This window comes from Panicum hallii, chromosome 5, assembly GCF_002211085.1.
Source record: "Panicum hallii strain FIL2 chromosome 5, PHallii_v3.1, whole genome shotgun sequence".
NCBI lineage: Eukaryota > Viridiplantae > Streptophyta > Magnoliopsida > Poales > Poaceae > Panicum > Panicum hallii.
Window position 1 is genome coordinate 2765463 of NC_038046.1, and position 19321 is coordinate 2784783.

General features: G+C 47.2%; 3 protein-coding genes across 3 annotated transcripts; 2 read left to right on the forward strand and 1 right to left on the reverse strand.

Moving 5' to 3' along the window:
• Positions 1-5355: 5355 nt before the first annotated feature.
• LOC112894024 (zinc finger CCCH domain-containing protein 12-like) lies at positions 5356-9817 on the forward strand. Its single transcript, XM_025961586.1, has 7 exons — positions 5356-5630; positions 6199-6359; positions 7111-7173; positions 7678-7797; positions 7890-8186; positions 8508-8804; positions 9418-9817. Exons 1-7 carry the CDS (start codon positions 5492-5494, stop codon positions 9619-9621), a joined length of 1281 nt encoding a protein of 426 aa, XP_025817371.1. The 5' UTR covers positions 5356-5491; the 3' UTR covers positions 9622-9817.
• A 1523-nt stretch (positions 9818-11340) lies between these two features.
• Positions 11341-12473, forward strand: LOC112894400. Its single transcript, XM_025962096.1, has 2 exons — positions 11341-11543; positions 11636-12473. Exons 1-2 carry the CDS (start codon positions 11475-11477, stop codon positions 11915-11917), a joined length of 351 nt encoding a protein of 116 aa, XP_025817881.1. The 5' UTR covers positions 11341-11474; the 3' UTR covers positions 11918-12473.
• A 1784-nt stretch (positions 12474-14257) lies between these two features.
• LOC112894003 lies at positions 14258-17877 on the reverse strand. Its single transcript, XM_025961559.1, has 2 exons — positions 17433-17877; positions 14258-16301 (listed from the first exon to the last, which is right to left on the reverse strand). Exons 1-2 carry the CDS (start codon positions 17711-17713, stop codon positions 14933-14935), a joined length of 1650 nt encoding a protein of 549 aa, XP_025817344.1. The 5' UTR covers positions 17714-17877; the 3' UTR covers positions 14258-14932.
• Positions 17878-19321: the final 1444 nt, after the last annotated feature.

Genomic DNA, 19321 nt, shown 5'->3' on the forward strand with positions numbered 1-19321 from the left:
ACATAGACTCTTTATTTATATGCTTTATATTGCAGTCTGGAATTAAACTATCAATTATACATGTTCTTATTATTAAAATTAGCTATACATATTATTTGTATTTTACATGAACTTTTTTTATTTAATCTAGACCGTTGCATGTTGAAAACAGTCATCGGTTTAGATTTTTCCCCTTTTCCATTTAATTTGCACATTGTTTGTAAACGTGCTGTTGTCTAAGCAATGGAACTCCTATAGATCTCTAGAAAAAAAATAACAAGAGAACCGAGGAAAATGACTAATTGAGTGGAGAACATCTTCTCTATCCGTGTCAAAGAAATCCTATATATGAATAATTATTTACTTTTAGCAACATGTGATATAAAACTCTACTCCGTAGAGGATAATAACATGTGCTTGCTGAATTTTATATGAATGAAGCTTTTGTTCATGAAATAGAGTTATGAAATGTGGTAGCTTTTAACAGTCATATAGCAAATACAGATCCTTGGAATAGGCGGCCGACACCCGCACGAGACTGGCGTGCACGCTAGCGCGAGAGGGTGGAGAGGAGCCCTGCGGCCGGGCGCGCATGGGGGCTCCCTCTTGATCAAGCGTAGGTGCTCTGCGCCGGGGATGAGGAGAAGCTCCGAGATGAGGAGAGATTCCTCGAGTTCTCGTCGTCCTCGCCGGAGGAGCTGCTGACGAGCAGAAAAGATGAGCTGGTAGTCGGAAGCAGCGGGCGCGGTCAGTGCCCGATGAATACCTACGTTCTTCCGGATAAAACGGAGAGCTGATAAGTAAAATCATTCAACATGCGGCGTCCATGATTGTCCTGGGCTAAAGATAAACCTTCGGAGGCATCGTCGTTTGTGCTCTCTACAGGTTGAGGTGGCGCGTATTAACAGCTTACGTTTGGGGCTGTTTGGCTGACTTCACCTAAAACGACTTCACCGGTGAAGCAAAAAGAACTGCCTTCATACGGCTTCTAATTCATTTTAATACAGGCTTATAACGGCTTATCTTATCTACGTGAAACAAGCGAAGCTAAAGTCAAAATAAACCATAATAAACCATAACAAACAGGCTCACAGGTGCCCTAAAGGTGATTGAATAGCCATCAGATCGCCCTAAAGGTGATTGGAATAGCCATCAGATCGTAGCTTTGGAGCATCAGATCGTAGCTTTTCTCCAATGCGAAGGGGAGGATAGGGAACCGGAATTAAGCGCGAACAGTACGTGAGGAACTCACTGCATCTAACTCCTGATCCTACGTTCTTTCATGCTGTATGGTTAGAGTGCCTTGAGTTTTTCTCTTTGGGAAAATTAGTTCCATAGCATCGAAAAATCATCGTTTCTGGAAAATACCATCGAAAGATCGCCGTTATGAAAATAGCACTGAAAGAATGATTCCGTACCGAAAAATACCATTCCGTTAACTTTTGTAATGAACCAGCCATTTTCCTCTTTATTGGATAAAGTGAAGTGTCTCTTTCACCCTCGTCTTCTTCAATATCCTTCTTCCTTGCACCTGGCCAAAACTCGCCAGCGGGAGCAGCGGCGCGGCGCAGACGTGGCCAGAGCTTGCCGACCCGGCGCGAGCGCGGCAGGCCAGCGGTCCCGCGGCGGGAGCAAGCCGGGGCGGCCAGCGAGAGCGGCGATGCGGCCGGAGCGGGTCAGCCCAGCCCGGGCACAGACCGGCGAGAGCGAGCGAGGGGCGGCCTTCGCGGGTCGGGTCGGCAAGCGCTGCGCGGAGGCCGGGGGAGCAGGACATGCAAGGGTGGGCGGAGCCGAGCGTCATCGCGGAGGCTGGCGCCGCGCCGAGCGTTGTCGCGGAGGCCGGCGGCTCCGACGCGCATGCTAGCGGGGTAGGGGGGAGGAGGGCAGCGGGCGGCGCCGAGCTTCGTCCCGCAGGGCCGGCGGCGCGCGGCGGACAGGAGTGGGCGGAGCGGGGCAGGTGGAGCAGGGACGGGCGGCGAGAGGCAGGTGAGCAGGGAGCGGGCGGATGCGTGCTGTGGGAGGAAGAAGGAAGAGCAGGGGGAGACGATGAGGGTAAAAGAAGCACTTCACTTTATCCAATAGAGAGAAAAATGACAGGAAATTGCAAAAGTTAAGGGAATGATATTTTTCAGAACGGAATCATTCTTTCAGTGCTATTTTACGTAACGACGATCTTTCGGTGGTATTTTTCAAAAATGATGATCTCTCGATGCTATGGAACCAATTTTCTCAACCTCTTTCTTTCTTATTTTTACATATATATATTTTTTATTAAACAGTACATTTCTGAAACTCATACGTACGCACACCCATATTTATAAACGTACCTACGCGAATCATACCTCTTGAGCATCTTTAAAGACTGAAAAGATAAATTCTCGAGATTGACGAAGTTACCGTAAATACCTCATTATTGACGGGCACATTGTCTACCAAAATACAATACCGTTAGATCTTAGAATATACGTTCCCACGGGGAGTCGAATCCCAGAACTTGAAATGCTATCTGAGGATCTCGTGATCACTAGACTACGGACCTTTTCTCTTCTCTTATATACATAAGCCAACAAGTTCATCACGTGGTTTGAGACAGCCCAAAGACTTCCATCAAACATTAGATGCAGGCAACACCTTGACTTTAGAGTATACTGCTACCTTAGGGACTGTTTGAATTCAGTTCAATCCGAGTCATATCAAATCTTTGGATGCCAGTTAAAAGGCTAAATATGAACTAATTATAAAACTAATTGTATAAGCCATTAATCCTAATTAATCCATCATTAGCATATATTTATTGTAGCACAATAATATCAAATCATAGACTAATTAGATTTATATGATAGGTTTTATAATTAATTTATATTTAATATTTCTAATTAGTGTCCAAACATCTGATGTGATGGAAAATTTAGTGCGAGTCTTGTAACTTCTGCTGCCAATGGATGCTCAGGATTATTCGTTCAGGCTCTCTTATTTTTTTCACCGTTTCCCTTCAAAATAAATTATGCAACTACGTGTTTTCGGGTAAACTCTTATGTGAATTGCGGGAACTCCCGATCCTCTTCGAAGAGGTTTCTTCGCGGAAAAAATAATGCTACCCATAGTTACGAAGGTCATGCCACGGTCACCACGAACACGTGCATACTAGTGGCAGTCACATTTTCTTTTACCATTTTGCCGTCACTCTCTAGCTTGTACAGTGGGAAAGAATTGATCATGGTGGGATCCAGAGGGATAACGTCTGTTTCGGCCCAAATATAACTTTGGCCTTTTCACGAGCCCATGTGCATCGAAGAGGCTATTATCCATTTAAGAAGGTGTTTGGCACGGCTTCCCTAGAAAGATTTTCAAGGAACCGGAGCTATTTTGGAGCTGTTTTGGAGGAGCCATAATTCTCAAAAATGGCTCCAGCTCCACTATTTTCACTAGAAAACAACACATGAATCTATTGGAGCCGGAGCCATCTGGTACAGCTTCGAAGAAGCTGCTGGTGAAGCTTCTCACGGAGTCGTGCCAAACACCCTCTAAGTCTATCGAAAATCGCCGCGCTACCCTCCTCTCTAAATAAAACGTTTTTGTACCCGCCCAATTTTCGTCAAACAACAGAACCTCCCGATCACGATGATATCCCCAAAACACTCGGAATGCCTCATCTAAAGAACGCCCCCACAACCTTCTTTTTGTTTGTTCCGATCAGGAAGAAATTTGAAGGGGGCGCGAAAGGCGCAGGAGGGAGAGAAATCCACCCCACGGGATTCCGTGCCTGCCGCCGCACGCTTTTTTCCTTCGGAAGTGGGCGCGCGCGCGCATCTGATGTGCCGCACCCGTCCGGCCCCCGTGATCCGGCGGCACCACGGTCGGCCGACGCGACGCGAGCGACCACTAGAACGGCACACACGCCGCCGCAGCGGCACGCACGGCGACATGGCTTCCATCGTGGTACCACCAGGCCCGTGGTGACCACCGCCGCATCGCTCGCACGACGCGCGGCGCCCGCGTCGCGTGCATGCGAGCCCGGCTTCGCTTCGCTTCGCCACCAAGCGGTCGCCGTAGGAATAGGACCGGGCTCGGAGGCCACAGCCGCCGAATCGCGCACAAGTGGTGGTCGGTGACCACGAGCGAAAGGGAGATGTTCTCGGGGGAGGAGAATTGGAAAGCGGGGGAGATACGCGGCAAGGCATCGAGCATTCGAGCGGAAATAAAAGCCGAAAAGGCCAGAAACCGGGAGAGGGAGAGAGGGCCGGCCGGGCGGGGGAAAGGAAAAGGGGAGCCGGAACGACTGGCTGAGGTCACTCCGGTCGCATGCCCCTGCTCCTCTCCTCACAATTCACACCCGAACAAAAAGATGGCCAGAAGCGAGCGCATAAAAGCCGGGGCCGAGCTTGAGGGAAAAGGGAAAAAAGAAAAGAAAAGAGAGAAATGAGCAGCAACCCCGCACTGCGAGATGCATACAAAAGAGCACTGCGAAATTGTTACGTGCACCAGCGCGTGTGTTGGTGCTCATTTTGTGAGAAAGGTGCCGGAGACTTTACATTTGCAACTAAGATGGAATAAAAATGTACTATATCAGTGAGGCTCGAACAAAACCACTGACATCCCTAGTGAGCATGTATCTTAAACATATATCGTCTAACCTTCATTCGTAGCCAAAAAGATCGATGACACCTAAATTGAGGTTCAAGGTCAATTTATCCCACTTTGTTCTTGATAATGTGGTAACAATTGTCACTTTGACTTGAAAAAACATGTATAGCATCACGTTCTTCGATGAAACAGGTGTGTCAGATGGAATCGCTGTAGTGCTCCATTTACTATCAACATATGTTAGTGCTCCATTTACTATCAACATATATTCCAACTCGATTTATAATCTTTCTTAGAGCCCGTTTGGAGGAGGAGCTAAAGTTGCGTGCTAAATTTTAGCATATATTAGCATTTATATTTATGCTAAAATTTTTAAATCTTGGCTAAAGTTTAATCCACCGTATCAGCACTCCTATTTGGATGGACAGGTGCTAAAGTTTAGCACTTTCACTTATTAGTACTTGGATCCAAACACAGTCTAAATCTCTAGGGAAAATTAATATTTAACTGTAAATGAAAAATCTACTTGCTACGCATGTTATCGAGCATAAGTGTGTCGTGGTCTTCTTTGGTTTGGTCTAGGTGTCTTGTACACTACTCCCGCGCAATTTCTTCTTTTCTGCCCACAATTTTAACTGTCCTCGTTTTTAAATCGAATCAAAGACAAGACTTTACCGTACAACTACAACCAAAGAGGAGGCGCGCGTGCTAACACCGCAACGCCACGCGCGAGTGCACGTAGCAAACCGCGTCCCGGAAAGGGAGAGAGAGAAATAAATACGAGGGGCAGGGCCCTCCTCTCCCTTCTTCTCTTCTCTACACCGATCACTCGCTGCTCCCCTCCCTCGCCGGAGCCCAGGGATGGCGGCAGCAGCTCCTCCCGCCGCCGCGATCGCGTGATGGCAGCCGACGCCGCCGCTCTCCGCCGATGGACGACGCTGGAAGGGCATCCGCTCCCGCGGCGGTGACGGTCTCCGCCACCGCCGCACCCGCGCATCCCCCGCCCTCCGCCACCGCCGCCTCCGCCGCCGACACGTCCTCCCCCGACCCCTCCGTGCTCTATGGAGGTTAGGGCTTCATCTCCTCTCTCCTCTCGCGCTCGAGCTGTGGCGCGGTTCGGTGAATTGGGGTTCCGATGCTTAATTCCCCGCGTAGGTTAAGCTCAGATGCTCTGTTTTTCCGTATTTTTTTCGTGGAATCACTGGATGCTCCTGCAGTACTCTTTTGTCAACCGTAGATTGCTAATCCGAGTTGCTTTAGCGGTGCCGAGAGCTGTTGTTTAGGATGGTGCGGTGATCTTCGCGTCGGCGTGAAATTGGGCCGATTGGGTTTTTTTGCTCCACCCCGGCGTTTACTAGTTCAGAAGGTTTCGACCTTTTGTGTAGCCTATGTAGCATCCGGATTTTACGGATGCTTTGTTAGAATTTTGCTAAAACCACTGTAAGGTATTGATGATTTAGTTGTTTTCTGGGGGTTATTTTTTTCACAAAGAGCGGTGGTGGCAAAATGTGGATAGTTTCATCGCTCAAAGGGACCTAAAGTGAAAATTTCACATTGCAGACTTGTTGATCTTAGTTTTCCAAATTATACTGGTTTCTAGTCAAGTTGTAAGTGTATGTGCAATGTTGGTTGCAGAGGGGATGTGGGAACAGATGGCCATGAACAGCGGTGCCACAATGCAACCTGGGCCATATCCTGAGCGACCGGGTGAACCGGACTGCACGTACTATCTCAGGACTGGATTGTGTAGATTTGGCATGAGCTGCAGGTTCAATCACCCTCCGGATAGGAATCTGGTGAATATCTGCTTTTCCAAACTCTTTATGTGCCATATTGTTGTGAATCACCAGATATTCTGGTATTATCTGGCATCTTTGTCCTTATATACATGGGCAGCATTGTTAAGAACCAAGTGTGGTTGGAAGAAATTTTGTCCATGGACCAAATGTATTTCAGTTGCACCACTTAACAAAAATGCAAGGAGCAATATTTGAAAAGCAAAGCTGTGATGATGTGTCTTGATAAGGTTTTGTCTTATGTGAAGTTTAAAGTTTCTGTCAATCTGCTAGTCCTGTGGTCTATTGCAGATAAACAACATGTGAATATAATGCATAAGAACTGTAGTTTAGCTTGCAGGATGTCAATATGATTATTTTCCCTTGTGATCCATCCTTTCTTCTATCTGTTCATATTATGTCGAGGTTGGTGCTATTTGTCCCATGTGACCTAGTGTTTTCTGTTTCTATGGCGATATGATCTTTGAATCATAGTTTATAAGCTGTTGTCTGTGGCTATCACCTTCACCCAATGTGCCAGAATAGCTCAATTCCATATTAGCAAAGTTAACAGAACAGAGTCACCTATTTGTCTCATAGTTTGCTTTTAGTTACTCCTGAGAGCTGTGATATTGTGTTCTTTAGTGATGCTTTACACTGGGTGGTGCTGGTTATTCCTTGGAAATTTACATCTTTATTGAACTAATCGTTGTTTCTTTACTTCATATCCCATTTTTTGTTCTCAAGTTAGGTTGAATCTGTTTAATTTTAGGCTATTGCCTCTGCCAGAATGAAGGGAGAATATCCTGAGAGAGTGGGACAACCAGAATGTCAGGTAACTCCGATAACTAACTCTTCTATCATTCAGAAACATGATTCAGTCATAAAAGTGTTACTTGTGGCAATGATTTTTCAGAAACGTGATTTAGTCATTGAAGTTTTATATTTTTGTCGATGGTTTTGTGATTGGCAGTGCTATATATGGTCGCTGATTGAATGGGTTGTGTTCTTCTTGTGGGATGATTTTAAGAAATTGCTTACCTTATTCATACACTTCCAATAAAAAAAGAAGCAGAGACAAGAATATAGTTTTAGACAATAGATCAAGGTTCTGGACTCATGGTAATTCATGCAGCTAGAAAGGAACTTGGGCATAGCCTTCAGATTTCTGAACGATAATCTAGATTGTGATTGTACTCGTACATTAGACTTTTGGCTATCTCTGTTAGTCTTGACAATTTCCCTGGGTCTATATCTTTGATCATACAATCTATGAGTGCTTTAGGTTATATACTTGTTCAAGTTTGAAGCTGAAAATTGCTTAACATTTTTCCTGTAGTATTATCTGAAGACCGGAACATGCAAGTTTGGCCCTACATGCAAATTTCACCATCCCAGGGAAAAGGCTGGAATTGCAGGAAGGGTGCAGCTAAACACATTAGGATATCCACTCCGCCCGGTTCGCTCTTTTCTGGGGGGCAGTTATACATCCTTCTTTTTCTATGTTTGTTTGTTTGCTGTACTGAAAAGAAGTCTGTTTTACTTTTGCAGAACGAAAAGGAGTGTGCATATTATTTAAAAACAGGACAGTGTAAATATGCGAATACTTGTAAATTCCACCATCCAGAACTTTTCAATGTGGTGCCTTCTTCACGTGGTTCTCCTATTTATCCTTCTGTACATTCCTCTGCGAGCACTGGTCCTCAGTCCTATACTGGAACTATGGCAAGCTGGGCTTTTCCACGCGCTTCTTTTATCCCAAGCCCTAGATGGCAAAATCCTTCAAATTATGCACCAATGATTGTACCTCAGGGTCTTGTTCAAGTGCCAAGCTGGAATTCGTATCCTGTAAGTTCATTTGCTCTAGTGATGCAGTTTAATTTTACAATTATGAAGTATTCACGATTTCGCATTTATTAGCTCTTCTAATTTCCTTCAAAACTTTATTAAACACTAAGTCTTGAGAGATTCTCAAGAAGAACAGGGAGCGCATAAGTATATTGTATGTACCTATTTGAACTTGTTTCTCCTACTTATTTGATCTGTTTCTTAATTTGTGACACTGATCTTCTCGTCTTACATAAATTATTGGAGCTAGTATTTAGGGTAGGTAGTTGCTGATTTGACTTGCCTCTAAAGTGCCAAATGCTGTCTGTATCATCTTCTCAGGGTCAACTGCAGTCACCAGGGTCTCAACAAACCTATGGAACCTCTCAACAAGGTGAAGCTAGTGCAGGAAACCAGGGAATGTTATCACCCTACAGATCCAGTTCATTTCCTGTGCCTCAATATGCGTTGCAGAGAGAGAATGTATTTCCTGAGAGACCTGATCAACCAGAATGCCAATATTACATGAAGACAGGAGATTGTAAATTCGGTGCAGTGTGCAAGTTCCATCATCCCCGGGTGAGATCACTGCCGCCTCCAGATTGTGTCTTAAGTCCAATGGGTCTTCCAATACGTCCTGTAAGTCACTAACCACAACCCGTTTCTGTTATATTTATCGTTTGTATAGACTTTGTACTGCTTGGCAGTTCTGCAGTCAGAATTTTAAACCAAAGATGTGCTCTGTGTGTATAAAGAGCTTTCTTGTGGTATATAAAGAAAATGAAGGATGTCTAGCACATGCTCTGTTTCTCAGCTAGATGATTTATTTGCAGTGGCATGATTTCTGCTAATGATGATACTCCATTCTCCTAGCAATAAGTGCACACTAGTAAAGAAGCTAAAAGACACATATTCAAAATACCATTATTGGACCATTCTTAATATCTGTTGGTTGAGTTCTGTTTTGTCATAAAGAACTTTTTAAGCCCACTATTTTACATGAGCGTCATTGTTGATGCCTGGAGTGAATATCATTAAGAGTTAATAATTTGTCAGGGCAGGTATTATGTATCTCTGTTCACTGATTTGGTAGCATACAAGTTATTTAAGGAACAGTGGGTATACTGATGTCTGCTTACATATGAGACTGATCATGATTAAGCTTTTAACTAGACCTTTAGCTGCACTTCCTTGCATGATCATCTTTGATTACCCTGAGGCTGACAACACCATCCGATGTTTATTTTTCCAGGGTGAAGAACTGTGCAAATTCTATTCGCGTTACGGCATCTGTAAGTTCGGGGCCAACTGTAAGTTTGATCATCCAATGGCTACTCCAATGGGAGTCTACGCTTACGGTTTCTCAGCCTCAGCTTCTCCTGCATCCGCATCAACTAATGTACCTATGGCTCGACGCCTTCTGGGATCCCCATCTGGTTCTGGATACACATCCTAGATGACGCTTGTTTTCAGTTGACCTACTTTGATGTATAAAATCCACCGCGCTGTCTCAGGCGCTGTGAATGTTTCTCCTAACTCCCTGCCGGAATCAAGTTCTGTAAATTGAGTTGCTACCGGAGATGTACAGCCCTTTTTTATGTGTTAATCCAGATCTTTTGGGAGTATCTATTGCAATCTGAATAATCTTTAAAGGAAGACTGGAAGAGTTCCAGCTTTCAGGTGCCTGCACTATTTGACTCTACTGTACTATTTAACAGTTTGCGAGGTAGGAAATGCTCCGAAATAAAGGAGTTGAACTGCTGAAGCCTGGAGGTGACCATTCTTCTGCTATACAAATTACATCATCGAATGGGTTTATCTGAGACCTGCCTTTGTGGGCTGTAGCAACAATAGCCAGACACCTGGATTCGTTTTTGCGGTGAATGTTGATCAGCTGCTTTGAACAAATATCCCTACAGCCTACAGCAAGACAGAGAGAGCCTCGAAAGTGATTCACTGCTGAACCTGAAGCATCCTATCCACATCCTCAGCATCGAGACCTCAAACCACACGGACAAGATAAAATGGAGATCGAAAGTGAACCCAAGATCGCCCGTCACATCGCTACCATCATTTCGCACGCATGAACTCTGATGTATATTTCCCGTTTAAAGAATTTCGAGACTAGGTGCGCCCCTCCAAGGCTCCAACAGCCGAGATTTATGTGGTCATGAGAAGGCGCCTAGCCTGGTCCGACCGCATTTCTTGCCTCAAAACTATGGTAAGTTGCTGAAAGAAGCGACTGGCTTCGTGTCATGTGCGGCCTCCGTATTTTGCTCAGGCGTAGCAGTTGTTTCACGGCGTGTCTCTGGTAATTTCTCTTCATTTCTGCCGTGATCTTGGCCCCCCGTTCAGGTTGGTTGCACAGTGAGGCGTGGCAGTGGACTGGATCTCTGGACTGGCTGAATCATGGCAGAGGATCTCCCCGTAATAACCTGGTAAATCCAAAAGACGGTCAAGAATCTCAAGATCGGCCATCGGATCTTGGGGCTCGTTCGGTTAGACCAGAACGAGGCCAGGAATCCTTCCAGGAAGTTGAAGCTTATATAAATTAGCTAACAGTTCCGGCCTGGAATTCTTCCATGGAGTTATTCCTGGAGAACCGAACGGCTCCTTGATCGGTGTCAATGACCCGACAGACTCCTCCATGAGGCACACTGCGACTTGGACTGGACCCCATCTGGTGGATCTGCTCCAGCTGATAGTACAAGTACCACTAGCAATTTGCCGTCAAACAAAACAATTCGCCGCATTGCATCCTGAAATGTCACCCAACCATGTTGCTGATCGCTGAAACCTATGCTGGATCCCCGTTGAGCGTTGAACACTTGAACACGTCGATCGAGTCCTCGAGCGCCCTTTTTTACGGGTCAGGTCAGCCCTTGGGTAAAACTCCTCTCTGTCCTGTCCTTGCAACTCGCAACGCAGGAGCCCAGTCCATCCATGACGCCAGCCGATGCGTGTGCGCACGCCAGCCCAGTCCCAAATCCAAATCTCCTCCCACCCATCCCGAGCCGCGGCCCTCGCTTTCTCCGAAAAGAAGCCGAGGCGCCCTCGCCTTTCCACATCTTCACTTCACTTCCTCCCCCAGCTTCCCCCTCTGGGCTCTGGCCCTCTCCTCCTGATCCCTCCAGTCCAACCCCTTTCCGCCACCTCCTCCAACTCTTCGCCCCCCCCCCCCCCCCCCCCCTCGCATTCCCTTCCTCCTCCATCCAGCCACCCGCCCGCTCCTCACTCGCTCCAAATCCCCACTGCAACCGCGCGCGCGCCCGACGCCGCACCCCGGGCCAAAACCCTAGCCGAGCAGCCATGCCCAGGCTCCTCCCGCTCCTCGTCTTGCTGCTCGTCTCGTCGGCCGCGGCCTCCAGCGGCACCCAGGTACGTCGGCGTCTCCAACCGGCCAACCCCCGCTGAATCTTGCTCGGATTTGCTGCAATTCTGCTGACATTGTGCTTCCCGGCGCGGCGCAGGCGCAGGGAGCGGGGCCCGGGGCGCCGTCTCGGCGGGGGCTGGTGCCGGTGGCCCCCTCGGAGGCGGAGCTGGGCGCGATGGCGCTCGGCCTCAACGACACGCGGCGGCGGCTCGGGGGCAGCTTCCAGCTCTGCGCGCCCTGCACCTGCTGCGGCGGGGACAGGCACACCTGCGTCCTCGCGCCCTGCTGCTACGCCATCAACTGCAACATCCCCAACCGCCCCTTCGGGTACTGCTCCTTCATGCCCAAGTCCTGCGACTGCCTCGGGTGCAACCTCTGAGGCGGCTGCTGCTGTCCGCGGGATTCATTAAATTGGTCGGAGTAAGAGTGAGAGAGTGGGGTAGTAAGGAATATGTATAAATTCCCCACCTGCTTAGTTAAGTGGCGATTGCTATTACTTCTAGCTAGTATTTTGCTGTGATCATTACTACGTTGTGTAGCTGCTACACTCGATTTGGTTAAAGAAAAAAAAAGGAGGGGGTTGGATTGATTTGGAGATCACTGCTAGGGTTTTCTTCAGTATTCTTGGTCCTCTGCCTGTGGGATTTTGTTTATCCCTTTCCACACATGGATGCCTATTAGGATACTACTTGTTGATAGTGGCTAGTTGATAGCTGGAATAATGGTTGTTTATGTGTGGGGATTTAGTGCCTTTTAGTGGATGCCATCTCTTGCATCTCAATCGTGTCATGGAATGTGATAGCTCGTCAAATCGTGGCGGCTCTTTTTCAGAGTGACTGGATCGGCCAGACCTTATCAGCTCATCTATTGTATTTGTCCCCCCTTTGCACTTTTCTGTCTTCACAAAATATTCGACGGATCCAACATTCTGATAATTAATAGTGAGTGCTTATCTTCTCTTATGGCTGCACTATATGCTGATATAAGACATGCTTCAGGAATCATGTTCTCTTCTCTTAATATTGCCCATCAATAATACACGCAAATTAATAATTATTAGTGTGCTTTATGTCTGTCCAGACCAAATTTATTTTACTATTACCCAATTTTAACTTTATTTTCCTTGCCAATTTGTTAAAACTTAAAAAAAAACTGCACAATGCCTTGTGCATTTCAAATTGATCGTAAGTTTAGCTATGGGTTTTATTTTGCTAGTGAAGCTTAATTATTTATGTAACTTGCATCATGACCCCTGGTCTTGCAATGCACTTCCATTCCTGTGGAGGATGTTTAATTGCCCACGTAGCAAAAGTGAACGTGCATAAACATTCATCATCTGTCCATGCTTCAAAGTTGACTCAGAAAGTTCTTGTTTGCTTGAACTTATTTTGTCAAAATTTCTGTACGGAATGCATTGCCTTTCTTCTCCCCCAAAGAAAAGACTTCATTCAGCTAACTCACGGTGCCAATATGTGGCTAGAACTCAGAAATCCGTTTTCCTGACGAAAATGTGTATTTCCACATTTTAATATTCTTTTTCCTAAAAAAAGGAGTTCCTTCAGGATGTTCGGAGTTATTTAAAGGCAGAAACATGCCAAAAGGGAAAAGGTAGTGCCTAAGTTGTGCACAAGTGATGTTTGAGTCGCATAAGAAGTGATTAGCTCATGTGCGAATCCTTCCAGAGTAATCAAGATACAACTTCTCTTCTCATATCTGATTGTTGGCTGCAGAAGTACTCAAACTTGAATCTTACTTAACCACCTCCGCTTTTCTTCTTGTTGCCACTCCTGCATTCAATCTCGTTCAGAATACAATAGGTTCAGCTTAAGGCTCATGATTACACAGTGTCTTTCAGCTGCAAAAGTTAGTATGATGGATCTCATCTCATTCCCAAATCTATTTATCTTCCCATCTGCAGGGAGTAACCTGTAAGCCATTAACGTGCACGGTGCCTGTGGGTAAATTGTACTCTGATGCTACAGAAACGCGTCTTTGTTCTGGATATGTATGCAGGTGTTTATGTCAAGGTGACACCTATATGTTTTGAGATGAATGAGCGTGACAAAATCTTCCCCAAAATTAACACCCGTCACCCGTGACATGTAAATATAAATATAGTGTGAGAAGATGATGCAGTGTATGGAGAAATGATTAAGCGTGCTATGTTCCCTGTGGAACAGGGTGGCAGCAGCATTTCCATGTGCGCAGGGCATCGACGGAACCTGGAGACAGATTCTGGACAGGAGACAGTGCCGATGGATGCTAGTTGGATTCATTGCTCAGGTTTGACTCCTGATCTCTCGTTCCTGACGTATTCTCGTGCCTGGCCCAGCTGCCTGCCTGGTATTGTTGACGTTGCGGTCGCACAGGCTACCCAGATGCTCATCGCAGAATCACGATTCATGAATCAAGCCTGTGGCAGCTGTGCTCGATTCGCCGCAAGTTTCGGTTGTGCAAAGGCCTGTAGGTCATGCATGTCATGCAACTGAGCACTCGTCACCAGCTAATCAACACGAAGCAGAGGCGTTGCAAACCCTGATCACACAGGGATCCCGAATTTCTTCAGGAAGGAATTTCCGAGGGAGCACGCTGATGAATTTCGGCCTAGGTGACTGAAATGCGTATACAAAGGAATGCATACATGGTAAGTTCGTAACAGACTAATGGTGACAGCTATTTACATTGTTGAACTGCAAGCAGGAGAGTAGAGGACCACGAATCCACGATGAACTCTGCCACATCATTCACCATAAAAGCTATTTACATTGCTGTAGCCTGCCAGACAGCCAACACATTACGGACAATATATACTCTGAAGCCTCAACAAAGTTCAGATCTGTAGCAGTATCTGCTTGACTGCTTCAAGTGGTAAAATGAAAAAAAGAGAGAAAAGAACAGAAAAGGTCACTTGGTAGCCAAACCCTCAACTATCTAGAATCCTGATTTAATTCAGGATGGCATACATCACACCACGATGCAGGAGCAAACCAAATGATTATAGTCCTCATGCCCATGGATGAATACCAAAAACAAAAACAAATATCACCATTAAACTGTTTAGTTAAAACTTGTAAGCTAAATACTCCAGTCTGTAGTTCTTATCCAATCTACACACAAAGATGGCAACCCTTCGCAGCAAGCTCACGCAAGATGCCCTGAACACATTTGATCTGTAACCTTTCATGTTGATTTTTTTTTGCTTTTTTTTGCTTTCTGTTTCTCTTTATCTATCCAAGCCATTCTGCAAATAAAATCCCAGAGAGAGTGAGAGAGATGGCAAGGAAGACAGCACCAACCCACAAAGCTGAGGAGGAGACATAGGAGCAGTAGATTCCACCAAAACAGCAATTCTTTGTTCATCGTCTCCACACACAAAACCAGATGCACAGAATCATCAAAACATCCATTTTGGGGAAGAGTGAACAACGCTCTGCCGAGGCTTTGTGGGTTGTTGCTGTTCCATGGAGTTCCTCTTCTTCATAGCTGAGGAGACCGTTGGGCTTAAATAGTCGTGATTCCTCTGTGGTAGAGCTGTGTTCTGCGAGTGTGTCTTCCGCACAGGGATCAGCGTATGCTGCTTTCGCAATGTTCCGTTTTGCATTGATGAGGTTCTTGGAGAGCTCCACCTGCTGTAGGTGACACAGCTCTGGCTCCTCCCCACATGCTTTTCCCTGGGGCTTGGGATGTTCCTGCTTTCCATGGTTTCAGCTGAGTACATTGTTTCCTCTTCGCTGCTATAATGATCCTGACCTCTATACTCCAGTATCTCAACAGGTGACAAGCTCGACTGCCCCTCACTGCTGCAATCCTCATGCCGAAGAGCTACTGGAGGGTTCCGACACTCAGCCTCACTATTACGGTGCCACATCAGCCCTGATGGGAAACCATTGTCTTTCGACCGATTTTTAGGCTTGGATGTTTCAACATTGTTCTCATCAGAAAGCATTTGCTTCAGAGGCAGTGGTAGAAAGATAGTATTTGGAGCCCTGGGTGGGAAGTTGATGTCCAAGAGTTGACCTGGTGCGGCATCCTTCTGAGCCTGGCAAGGCCTTGGCGACTCATAGATTTCTGGCGTTGCAATCCCCTGTTCACTGCTAGTGCGCAGATCAACTAGAGGATTCGCTTCATGCGAAATCCTTGCAGTGGCTGAGCTTCCTGATGCCTGCTGATATTTAGGCTTTGAACAGACGGAAGCATCATCATTCTCTTGGTCAGGCTTGAACACATGACGACGAGTAAAAGAGGTGCTTGAGTGATCACTCCTGCTGGACATCAGCCGAACAAGAGGTAACTTGGGCTTGCTAACCTCGTCCAAGTTGCCCTGCCAATGCTGATACAACCAATCGCAAACCACGGATATGGGGATCCCAAATTGCATTGGGTGATCCTTCTTCCATGAATGTGATGAGGATGAGGATGCCGAGGATGATCTTGCGGTGGGAGAAGACGCCAACTTCATTGGATCACAAATCATGAAAGCTAGCTTCCCTTGGGCATCAAAACCGGCAGACCCGGGGCACCATGTCACCCCATTGGTTGCAAGCTTTATGAGATTGTCTGTGCCAATAACTACTTTGCCCTCACCAATAACCAGTTCCTTTTTCCCTGTATGTCCCAGTAGGTACACAGCACTTCCATGATCTAGGCTTGGTTTGCAGCTTGTTTTCAAATAGTGAGGCTGTTGGCTTTGCAAAGTTGAGTCACCCTCTGTATAATCAAGACCCACTATTGTAAGGTCAAGAATTGAGCTTGTAATGAAGAATCTGCACGGAAAGAAAATCATTTCAGAGAGAATGTAATGCTGGATACATAAACAGCAAATATTGGGAAGGCCGTAATGAAGAATTTTATTCAGGCAAAAACAACGTATACAGATAAAATGTGCACTTTTCAGACCCAGTTTCTGACTGAGGAGCGAAATTCACCTGAGGTGACACAAAATGTAAAAACAGGTCGCTTTGCTTTGAACTTTTTATGATCCAAGGTTGCTGGTTGCTGCTACTTTTTCATCATGAACCACTTATTGCTTGTTGGTGTCATAACTCAGGGCCTGTTCGGATGAATGGGAAAGAGAAAGAGAAAGTGCAAAACTTTTGCTCTTTTGCACTTTTTTTGCACTTTTGGATCCAAACACCCCAAAGTGCAAAAGGGCAAATGCTACCGTAATTTTGCTAATTATGGATTAATTAGGCTTAATAGATTCGTCTCGTCATTTAGTCCTCATCTATGTAATTAGTTTTTTAATTAAACTATATTTAATACTTCTAATTAGCGTCCAAACATCTGATGTGACAGGAGCAAAAATTTTGCCATTTGCCCTTTTGCCATTTGGGGGTGGATCCAAACAGGCCCTCATACATTTTCTTGGATAACCTCAAAAGCCTTTTCAAATGAATAAAAGAAACAAACTTTAACCAGTACTATACTCAGCAAAAAACCAAGAAAGATCTATGCAACCTTCTTCAAAATAGCAGTGGCGATTGCCACAGCTAAAAGGCGCCATTTACACTGCCCGAGCTTTGTGAGCACTGAGCACCTGCTTCAGGTGTAGCTCCTGCCACTATCAATACGGCGACGATTGCTATTACTAACCACCCAACAGAAACCCCACAATTCAGAAGTAATTCTCTTTCCTAATCAGCCGCATTACGGCTAATCATGAGCAGTAGCAACAGCTCGCCCACCACCACCGACAACTCCGCGGAATGGCGCCGCGTGGGGACCCGCTCCGCACAGTAACTGGTCATGCTTGCTCGGCCGCAGGCGGAGCGGGCAGATCTGCAATCACTGCCAGAGCCAGACAACCAAATGCTCCGATCCCACACAAGCGCAAGCAATCTTAGAGAACTTGCAGCGGTTTGGAAGGTGTCAGGAGGCGGAAGAAGAGTTTCAACCTGTGAGGCTCGAGCCTGGCGACGAGGCGGCCGTGTCCAAGCCGCGCTTCGGCGTCCTCGGCAGCGGCGGCCGAGGGCAGGTTGCCGTGCGTGGTGAGTAGCAGGTTCCGGTGGATCAGGAGCCCGCTCCCGCTGGCGCTGGCGCTGCCCTGCCCACTGACCTCCGCCAGCGCGGGGGACCTCGCGGAGAAGATCGCCGCCTTGACCCTCTCCGACCGCCCCCCGTCGTCGCCGCCGCCGGAGCAGAAGCACCACCCCGCGCCCTCCCTCCACACCCCCATCACCCTCCTCCCGCGCCCCCACGGACCCGAGCCGAGCCCCGCAGCTAGCTACCGTCGCAGCGGCGGCCCCACTGCCCCTCGCCGCATTCCCCTGCGCTGCGGCGGAAGCTGGTAGCTAGCCTCCGCCCGCCTCGGCACACGGCACGGCGGCTTCCACTGGCTGTATTGTTTTGTTTTCTTCTCCATCGGGACTGAGGCTTGGGTTCGTATTAAAGCTGCTGACCACACTGACGCCTCCTGCGGCGGGGATCAGACACGCCTCGCAACCCAACGACACCCGATGACGTGTGGGTCCACGGTAACAGAAGCCCCACGTGTTGGTGAGCGCGTGAGCAGGAGGTGGCGGAGGGGAGGTGAAATTAGTGGGGCCTTAATTAGGGAGTGGCGCAGCGAGCTGGGGTTTCGTTTTCGGGTGGGAAGTAGCAGGGGGGAGCCGCCTCCGCTCCGCTCACCGTCACCGACAGGTTGTAACGGCGCGTGACGGTGACAGGTGGGACCACGCGCGGCTCCCCACGGCGCTGAGCGGTGGGGTCGTGCGTGGCTTCATCCGGTCATGCGACCGGTCGCGTCTGCGCCTCCCGGCGTAACATGCCCGTAATGATCAGACCATGATACTTGGGCTGGAGGTCAGCCAGTTCGGGTTCTTTTAGCAGATTAATAGATAAATAGATCACGTTTAGTTGTACTAGCTGGTTTTAGCTGCACGAAATAATTCCGGCATTTGAACATGGCCGTATCTAGCTAGCGTGGAGTCAGCATGTGTTCATGCCGAGGCAGTCCATGTTTGTACTTGCGAGCAAAGATGCCAGCACGGCACAGGAATTTGCAGGGAAAACGGGCTGTCCCCCGTGCCCCCAACGATCCACGCACAGTTGTTTACCGGTACACTGGCATCAGAGCGCACAGGCGCACGAGGGGACCGAGACCAACCACAGCGGATGCAGACACGGGAAGAAACCACCACGCCGGCAAAGCGAGGTGGATTCAGCCGCGGCCGTGCGTACCTGCTCTGTAAAGACGAGGCCGCTCGCGCGCCATCTTATCGTCTGGCCCGTCCCTGATCGCATTCAAAGTGGCTGCGTCGTTTTTTCTTGCCGTAAGTAAAGGAATTTTTTCTTGCGACGATGTTGTGAATCCACCTCGCAGAAAAAAAAAGGCCCAATTATTAGCTGTTAATCTCGTCAACTAGTTGCTGGTGATAGCCAGGCAAGTCTACCGTGTGGCCTCAAGCATAGCAACTGAAGGGGTGTTTGGATCCCAGAATCACATCTGATTGTTTATTGTGTGGCAAACGGCTGCTGACTGATATCTTTCTGATCGATATTCTCCTATCAGCTAACTTGTAGTTTAGTTGCTTGCTTCAAGACACCCCTGTATTTAGCACTGGTATACGATTTCTGCAATGGCAGACTGACAACCCAAATACTCATGTATTACTAGATGTTGTAACCATTGCTCAATGCTCACTAGATTCGTATGCACCCAGATCATAATATTTGTTTGTTTGAGCTCTGAATGTTGCCTGCTTCTTTAGTGGTTAAAGATGAAACTTCTGTGGGGCTTTGCTGTTATTTCTTTCAAGCTAAAAATTCAGTAGTTTTTTCCATC